This window comes from Galeopterus variegatus, unplaced genomic scaffold (assembly GCF_000696425.1).
Source record: "Galeopterus variegatus unplaced genomic scaffold, G_variegatus-3.0.2 Scaffold1035, whole genome shotgun sequence".
In the NCBI taxonomy this organism is placed as follows: domain Eukaryota; kingdom Metazoa; phylum Chordata; class Mammalia; order Dermoptera; family Cynocephalidae; genus Galeopterus; species Galeopterus variegatus.
The window spans coordinates 85,948-95,807 of NW_007727146.1; the positions used below are offsets into that span (position 1 = coordinate 85,948).

The 9,860-nt window shown below is 38.4% G+C and overlaps 1 protein-coding gene across 3 annotated transcripts in view; it reads left to right on the forward strand.

Moving 5' to 3' along the window:
- Positions 1-9,860, forward strand: part of IWS1 (IWS1 homolog (S. cerevisiae)) — a 54,884-nt gene that overhangs the window by 23,752 nt on the left and 21,272 nt on the right. For 2 of the 3 annotated variants that reach the window (XM_008574347.1, XM_008574344.1), the window contains exons 3-5: positions 2,936-4,001; positions 5,203-5,398; positions 5,953-6,010. In XM_008574347.1, the coding sequence (XP_008572569.1) occupies positions 2,936-4,001; positions 5,203-5,398; positions 5,953-6,010 (1,320 nt within the window). The remainder of the gene's footprint in view (positions 1-2,935; positions 4,002-5,202; positions 5,399-5,952; positions 6,011-9,860) is intronic. The other variant, XM_008574346.1, reaches the window with a different exon arrangement.

Below are 9,860 nucleotides of genomic sequence, written 5' to 3' on the forward strand. Positions count from 1 at the left end.
TTTTTTTTTTTTTTTTTTTTTTTTTTTTTTTTTTTTTTTTTTTGTCTTTTTCGTGACCGGTAAGGGGATCGCAACCCTTTGTGTGGTGTCGCCCGCACCGCTCTCAACCAGTGAGCGCACTGGCCATTCCTATATAGGATCTGAACCCGTGGCGGGAGCGTTGCTGCACTCCCAGCACCGCACTCTCCCGAGTGCGCCACGGGGCCGGCCCGAATTCTCTTTTCTAAGCTTCTCTGAGCTGCTTTGGTTCTTACTCTTTCTGTCTTTAGTCATTAATCTCACTTTGATTCTTGGAAGATTGTTCTTTGGACCTAGCCAGAGATGGTCTCTGTTGTTTGCAACTAAGATAGAGTTACACATAAACATGGTGTTAAGAGTTACATAATAGGTATGTCGTGGGAAGTATTCCTAAAGCCAGTTACAGTTTTCCCTTTTGCCTCCTGCTATAGCTGCCTCTGCTGGTACCTGTACACCTCTCTCCCATCCCCCAATACAGTTAACTTCTTAACTCAAAGTCATCACAAACTAAGTGCAAAAATACCTATTGTCTCCAAACCTTTTGCAGCTCAGTTTCGTAGAAATGCACCTCCTGTAGGCTTTCAAAATACGAGGATACTTCAAAAAGTTCATGGAAAAATATAATTAAAAGATAATATAAATGTGTTCATAAACTTTTTGAGGACACCTCATATTACATGCACACCTTCATAATAGTGCATATCCCTATATTATTAGGATATGTTTGGCTAGCTCCTTGAGGCCAGGCAGTGACACATATTCAGCCTTGATTCCTAGTACCTGGCACATAGTAACGATTAAATAAATGCTTGCTGAATTAATTATTCTTTATATTATCCCCACTTACTCATTCGACAAATAACTTTGTGTATGTACTGGAGACTATTCAGTGCTTCTGGGATACCTTAAGAGAAGAAAACAAACCAAAAAATGCCTGCCGTCTTAGAGATTACATTCCAGATAAACACATATTCAGCCTTGATTCCTAGTACCTGGCACATAGTAACGATTAAATAAATGCTTGCTAAATTAATTATTCTTTATATTATCCCCACTTACTCATTCGACAAATACTTTGTGTATGTACTGGAGACTATTCAGTGCTCCTGGGATACCTTAAGAGAAGAAAACAAACCAAAAAATGCCTGCCGTCTTAGAGATTACATTCCAGATAGTTAAATTTTCCATCTACATTCTTTTAAATTATGAAATATGGCTAAAGTAAACTTTAAGCATATATGGAGTATTGTACTGTGATTGCAAGATTCTGTGTTATCCCTGCAGTCCTAATAATCACATTTAATGGATAAGTACCAGTTGCAGTGGGATAATGGAGTGGTATGATTGATAAGGAATCTAGTACTGTGCTGAGTGCCCACCAAGAACCTAAGAAAAATGTCTTTGGGAATTTTGAAAAATTTATGATTTAAGGCAGTATCCTGAATATGTTATATTTCAGTGAATGTGTATAGCCATTACTGTTTCTTTGGAATGCTCTGCTGCTATAGTAATAAAATGTGAAAAGAAACTCCTGGGCCGGCCCGTGGCTCACTCGGCAGAGTGCGGTGCTGATAACACCAAGGCCACGGGTTCGGATCCCATATAGGGATGGCCGGTTCACTCACTTGCGAGAGCATGGTGCTGACAACACCAAGTCAAGGGCTAAGATCCCCTTACTGGTCATCTTTAAAAAAAAAAAAATGAAAAGAAACTCCTCAAACTTTTGCTTTGTATGCTAGTTCATTTTATGATTTTTTTGTACTCTATCTGAAGTTGTAGACACAGCAAAGTTAGTCTTCCTTAAATGAGTATAGAGTAAGTTAAAGCGTGGGTTTTGTGAAAACATTTTCATGCCATTTGTCTTGTTACTGAATTCTCTTGTCACTTAACTATTTCATAGCATGATGGTAGGCATACACATCATTAAAGACTCTTTGGTTCTTGAAAATTGACCTGTGGTAAGTTCATATAGCTTCAGTCACATATTCTAAAGAGAAGTATTTGGCCCAGTAAATTTTTAAGGGGGAACATTCAGACACTGAAATACTTTCACTTTTTACTTACTTATTTATTTTTTTTTAATACGTTCACTTTTTAAACTGGAATAATATCACTGTGTTTTTGAATGTTGAGATATTGGAGGAGGAAAAATTCTCCAGATCCTAAAACATTTGTTATTAGTATTTTGGTTTGTTTAATTTTGTATATTCTTCCCCCCAAATATAAGCTTTTGTTCTAGGGTTACTAGATGTGTGACCATGACTACTCTAAGCCTCAGTTTTCATATCATGACAAGTTTACTTGTTGTAAGGAGTAAACAGACTTATAGGAGGGAGCCTAACATGGTATTAGATCTTAATAGGTGCTTAGGAGATGTTAACTCCTCTCCTTATTTGTTTAGATTCTCTTGGGAGAATGTCCCTTGTATGTTATTTGACTCTTTAAATAAAATAAAGCTTGATAGTTCTTTTCCCTAAAATAATTTTAACCATGTAAAACCCAAGAACATTCCTTTGTTAAAGAATTTGTTTACTTGCTAGCTTATATTTCTTTGAAAAATATCGTTAGATTTTTGGGAACTAAAATTATGTGAGAACATTAGGTTTTTTTTTTTTTTTTTTTTTTTTAATCTAGCTCTTCAAAATTAGTCTCCTAAATAAATAATCTGGGTATGCTTTACAAATTTGTTTGAGTGGAAAGGCTGGTTATCTTTCCCCATTTTGGAATCCAAATCATGTTAGCTATTTCATAGATTGGCCTTCTTTAAAGGGACATGTTTCTATGTAGGAATAGGACAAGAATTCTACATTTAAGTGCACATATTCCTACATTTAAAGAGTCATTGAAAAGTTTTAGCATTTTATTACCAAACCTTTTTTTTTGCACTTTCCTAATTTTTTCTCACTTTATTCTTCAGAATGAACCTAGTGATCAAGAAGATGGCCTTAGTAAAAGACATGTGACAGACTCTGAGAATGATGAACCCTCAAATCCTAATGCCAGTGACTCTGAAAGTGAGGAGCTTCACAGGCAAAAGGACAGTGACTCTGAATCTGAGGAGCGTGCAGAGCCTCCTGCAAGTGACTCTGAAAATGAGGATGTCAATCAACATGGGAGTGACTCTGAGAGTGAGACCAGGAAATTACCTGGAAGTGACTCTGAAAATGAGGAGCTTCTTAACGGGCATGCAAGTGACTCAGAAAACGAAGATGTTAGAAAGCACCCTGCCAGTGATTCCGAGATCGAAGAGCTCCAAAAGAGTCCTGCCAGTGACTCTGAAACAGAGAGTGCTCTAAAACCCCCAATCAGTGACTCTGAGAGCGAGGAGCCGCCAAGGCACCAAGCCAGTGACTCAGAAAATGAGGAGCCTCCCAAACCTCGAATGAGTGATTCTGAAAGTGAGGAGCTTCCTAAACCTCGGATCAGTGACTCGGAAAGTGAGGAACCCCCAAGGCACCAGGCCAGTGACTCAGAAAATGAGGAGCTTCCCAAACCCCGAATTAGTGACTCAGAAAGTGAGGACCCTCCAAGGCACCAGGCCAGTGACTCAGAAAATGAGGAGCTTCCCAAACCCCGAATTAGTGACTCAGAAAGTGAGGACCCTCCAAGGCACCAGGCCAGTGATTCTGAAAATGAGGACCTTCCCAAACCCCGAGTCAGTGACTCTGAGAGTGAGGAGCCTCAGAAGGGACCTGCCAGTGATTCAGAGACGGAGGGCGTCTCCAGACACAAACAGAAGCTGGAGTCGGATGATGACAGCGATGGCGAGAATAAGGGAGAGGATACGGAAGTGCAGAATGATTCTTTTCATTCAGATAGCCATATAGACAGAAAAAGCTTTCACAGTTCTGACAGTGAGGACGAAGAACCCAAAAGGCAAAAAATTGACAGTGATGAAGATGAAGAAAAAGAGGGTGAGGAGGAGAAGGTAGCAAAGCGAAAAGCTGCTGTGCTTTCTGACAGTGAAGATGAAGAGAAAGCATGTAAGGAATTACTTTGTGCCGTTTATCAGTAGATTTACTTCTTGTCTAAGCTTATAGCTGAAATAAGCTGCTGTGCTTTCTGACAGTGAAGATGAAGAGAAAGCATGTAAGGAATTACTTTGTGCCTTTTATCAGTAGATTTACTTCTTGTCTAAGCTTATAGCTGAAACATCGTCCTTGCTCTTATGTTGGATCTGTGGTCTGTCATTCAACTTAATATTCTGAAATATCATGAGGAAACTTGTTTCCCTTGATTATCATTGGCTAAGCTTAATATTAAATTTCTTTTGAGTTCTAAATAGCATCACCTATTAGTTTCTGGCTGCGTCAGAGTGATAAGCTAGACAAAGTGTCTTGGGAAAATAAAAGACTTAGTTTTTTCGACCAGAAAGGGTAATGTTTCAAAGAAGTATGTTTATGTGAAAACCCCTGACTGTATCCAGAGTTAGCTGTGGGTCTCTTTGACAGCTGATTCACTAGATCCCATCCAAACAGTACTTGAGCTCCCATAGAGCTATGTCTCTTCATTTGTTAAACATTGCTGATGCCCAACTACAGAGAAGCTTTGGTGGGGGATTCTATTTAGAGACTCCATGTCTCTGCTGAATATTCCAGTCTTTGCTACCTAGGACCCCATTTTCATGGAAAATGATTTTTGCTTGATTACTTTTTTATGAAACATTATTTAATTGGAAAAGACATATTCCCTTATAACCTGACAGTTATTGTAGGAGAAGGAAAATTACCATACATGTTGCTAATTCGTTAAGGACGATGAGAAATTTCAAACTGGCCATTAACAATTGAGGAACATGGGGAATATTCCTAAAAAGGGATATCCAGTCTTTTTTAGTTCTGCTAATACTAGGCAGCATATAAAGGATGTCAGTTCTGCCCATCAGTCTAACCTTGATTTTTCTCTATTCCCCAAAAGGAAAGGTAGCTATCAATGCCCTCTTTTATATTGATGGTTTCTTTCTTCATCTTTTGGCCACTTTTTCCTAAGCAAAATAACATAATTTGTAAGATGACTCTGAATGACCCTTTTAGTTATTTTTTTAAAAATTCTAAACCATGTGTCAGGAGGCCCTTTTTTTTGTTTGTTTGTTTTTGGCCACATACTGCCATTTTAAAACACCTGTTATGCTTAGTAATAAAGTGACCACGACAAAATAAGATTACTGATGATCTTCTTTTTCAGTAGCAGCAAAGAAGAGTCGAGTTGTCTCTGATGCAGATGACTCTGACAGTGATGTTGTATCAGACAAATCAGGTAAAAGAGAAAAGACTATAGCATCTGACAGTGAAGAAGAAGCAGGGAAAGAAGAGTTGTCTGATAAGAAAAATGAAGAAAAGGATCTTTTTGGGAGTGATAGTGAGTCGGTCAATGAAGAAGAGTAAGTGACGGTATAATGTGAGTTTTCAAGGGTTCTTATTAGGTGGTAGAGAGGGGATGTCTTTCAGATTTTTTAAACTTTTTTAAAAATTTTGTCTTCAGATGTAATACAATATATCCTGCCTAATTGCGTGACTTTGGGGATTTAGGATTTTAGTTTCTGAGCTATTGCTACACACTATAACATGTATGAATCTCAAAAATACTGCATTAAGTGAAAGAAGGAAAGAGGACATGTATAATTCCATTTACATGAAGTTCAAGAACAGGCAAAACTAATCTATGGTGATGGAAATCAGAGTGGTGGTTGCCTCTAGGATGTTGATGTTGGGAAACCGACTAGAAGGAGTTGAGAACTTTCTGGGTAGATGGGTTTGTTCTGTATCTTAATTAGGGTGCTGGTTACAGGAATGTATACATCTGTTAAAACCCATTGAACTGGACATTTAAGATCTGCACATTTTACTATATGTAAGTTAAACCCTATTTTAAAAAGGGGTTTCTATGTAAATGGGAAGAAAGCAAATGAATGTTTTTAAATTGTTTCTTTTCTAGAAATCTTATTGCAGACATATTTGGAGAATCTGGTGACGAAGAGGAAGAAGAATTTACAGTAAGTATAAGGTGGAAATACAGTAAATCCCCCATGCCCCCACCCATGGGGAATATGCTTAAAGACCTCCTGTGGATGCCTGAAACTGCAGGTAGTACCAAACCCTACGTAGACTATATTTTTTCTCATACATACCTATGATAAAGTTTAATTTATAAATTAGGCACAGTAGGGAATTAACAATGATAACTGATAATAAAATAGAACAATTATAGCAATATGCCAACATCTCTACTCTTGTACTTTCAGATCATTAAGTAAAGTAAGGGTTACTTGAACACAAACACTGCAATACCTTGACAGTCAATCTGATAACCAAGACAGCTACTAAGTAACTGACATTTGGATACGTGGATAGACATGATTCATGTCCAGTGCAGTATAGAATGGGCATTAGATTTTATCACCCTAATTTAAAATTTAAAAAATTTTAATTTAGGGCCGGCCCGGTGGTGCACAGGAGAGTGCGCTGCTTGGGAGCGTAGCGGCGCTCCCGCCGAGGGTTCGGATCCCATGTGGAGACCGGTTCCCGCTCACTGGCTGAGCGTGGTGCGGGCGCAACACCGAGGGTTGCAATCCCGTTGCCGGTCCCCAGTACAGGCACGACACCGAGGGTTGCGATCCCAGTACCGGTCAGTAAAAAAGACAAAAAGGAAAAAAAAATTTTTTTTAATTTAAAATTTATGAATTGCTTATTTCTGGAATTTTCCATTTAATATTTTTGGACCACATGCCTACAGGTAAAACTGCATAAAACCAAACCGCAGATAAGGGTGACTTCTATATTTCCTCTTTGACTATGCTTTTTGTTTATTTTTATGGCAGTGGTTCTTTAATAGGTGATTCCAGTAAGTAGGAATAAACAACTATGCTGTATTCAAGAGAAAAAATCTAGAAGAAAGGGGTACAGAAAGTGAAATAAAAGTGTACAAAGACATAAAAGGAAAATTACAGGCAAAATTGAATTAAGGGGGGAAGCAACACATTGAGACAACAAAAGGCACTTTATAATACTAAAAGGTAAGATTCCCAGTAATTTTGGAACTTCTGACTCTGACAGTGGCAGTCTAGGTAATTTGGACTAATCTTTCTGCCAAGGAGAAATAGAAAGCTGGACAAAATATTTAAAAATCTGCTCATCATCTGAGGATCAAGGCAGCAAAGGATTACAAAGCCAAAAGATAGAAAGCTAGAGAGGTAACTCAGCATTTAGAACTAATTTTCAGGGGGAATGTTTGCCTGATAGGCTGAAAGGGTGCTCATTGGCTCAAGGCTTGGGGTCAAAATTTGGAGTTCAGGGCCTACTGAGGTTAGGGGGCCCTATAAACCACGAGCCCTATAAACCGCATGCTCTGGATGAGAACTCCAAAGAGCAGCACTGTAGGATTAAGGATGAACTGGAAATAAAATAGACTTTGCTCAGATTTTAGGCCAGCTTTGAATCATCTAGCAGACTCAAGAACTTCAGTTTTAAAAGTTTGATTACAGTGATTCAAGTTTTTCATACATATACAGTATGATATCCAAAGATAACAAAAGGGGGCCGGCCCGTGGCTCACTCGGGAGAGTGTGGTGCTGATAACACCAAGGCCGCGGGTTCGGATCCCACATAGGGATGGCCGGTTGGCTCACTGGCTGAGCGTGGTGCTGACAACACCAAGCCAAGGGTTGAGATCCCTTTACCGGTCATCTTTATATAGGATAAAAAAAAAAAAAAAGAAAAGATAACAAAAGGAAACGCTAGTAACAACAGACAATAGAAATAGACCTAGGAGCTCTAGATATAGGAATTTTGGATATTGTCTTTAAAATTTATGTTTAGGGAGATAAAAGATTAAAAATTTTATCTGAATAATTAAAAGGACAAGGCAGATTTGGAAAAGAACCAAATAGAAATTACAGAACTGTAAAAATATAGGAACTGAAATTAAAAAGTCAGTGGATGAATTTAACAACAGATGAGACACATTGGAAAAGAAAATTAGTGAACTGAAAAAATAGGTTAGAAGGAAATATATAGAATGAAGCATTGAGATACATTATTATGGAGAAAAAGATAAATTAACATACATGAAAAGGTTTAATGAATGTGAGAGAAAATACATAGGTAGCAGAAGCAATGCTTAAAGAAACAGTACATAAAGCCATAGATGCTAAAAGTCCTATGAATTGCAAGCAGGATAAATAAAAAGAGATCTACACCTAAATACAGTGTAACAAAACCACAAGAAGCCAAAGAAAATAGCATAGTTTCAAAAGCCACAGGAAAAAAATTAATTTAGAAAAGCAACAGGTTAACAGCTGACTTCCCAGCAGAAACAATATATTGCAGTAACTGCAAACTTAGAATTCTGTTACATTCAGCAAAAATACTTATTAGGAATTAGGGTGAAGTAAGGAGGGAATTAGTTAACAATGCACCAACTGAAGGAAATATAGAAAGAAAATGGTCTTAGGTGGAAGGTGAGGGATACAAGAAGGAAAAAAGAGCAGTTAAGTATGGATAAGTCTAAATGAGTAATGACTACATGAGTACAAAATAGAACGCCATCCCTTACCAGCCAGCCACCTCAAAAAAAAGCCATGTCTGGTGTGATTTAAAATACATATAAAATTAAAGCACATGGCAGCAAAAACAGATTGAGAGTATGCATGAAATTGAAGTGTTCCCAAATCTTAGCAAATGTTTGTAAATATACATTAGTAGACTATGATAAGTTAGGATGCATGTTATCATCTCTGTAGTGTCATCTTTGTCATAAATCAAGTGTCTGTATATATTTTCGAGTTTCTACACTGTCTTTTCTATTTTATTGGTCTATTTATCCTCGCACCAGTAATGTATAACTCTTGATAGGTGGTTGTTTATGTCCTCCAAGCTTATTCTTCAGAATTGCCTTGGGTTCTTTTGGTTCTTTGCATTTTCATATGTGAGGGGACTTCAAAACATTCATGGAAAAATGGAATTAAAAGCAAAAAAAGAGGCTTTGCAGGTGTTGCCACTGCCCCAAGCTTCCTGCTGCCAACCATGGCCAACTCCACCGTGGTTGAGCCCTTGGGCTGCATCTCCTTTAAGCTGTTTGCAGACAATATTCCAAAGACAGCAGAAAACTTTTTTGCTCTGAGCACTGGAGAGAAAGGATTTGGTTATAAGAGTCCAGATTTCACAGAATTATTCTGGGATTTATGTGCTGGGGTGGTGACACACACCATAATGGCACTAGCAGCAAGTCCATCTACAGGGAGGAATTTGATGATGAGAACTTCATCCTGAAGCATACAGGTCCTGGCATCTTGTCCATGGCAAATGCTGGACACAACACAAACAGTTCCCAGGTTTTCATCTGCACTGCCAAGGCTGAGTGGTTGGATGGCAAGCATGTGATCTTTGGCAAGGTGAAAGAAGGCATGAATATTGTGGAAGCCATGGAGTGCTTTGGGTCCAGGAATGGCAAGAGCAGCAAGAAGCTCACCTTTGCCCACTCTAGACAGCTCTAATATATTTGGCTTGTTTTAACTTAACCACCAGACCATTTCTCCTGAGAGTACACTTCTACCCCATCTGCTTGCAATATCCTGTAATCTTTGTGCTCTTGCTACAGTTCATTGGGTTCCACTTTTTTTTATTCCCCTGCAAGTCGGGCTGGATTACAGTTAAGTCTATGATTATGAAATAAAAGCTAAGTAACAACAACAAAAAAGATAATAGAGAAAAAAAAATACAGACTTTATTTCTCAGCATAAGCTCCATCAAGTTCAAAACACTTTTTGTGGGCCGGCCCGTGGCTCACTCGGTAGAGTGTGGTGCTGATAACACCAAGGCCATGGGTTCGGATCCCATATAGGGATG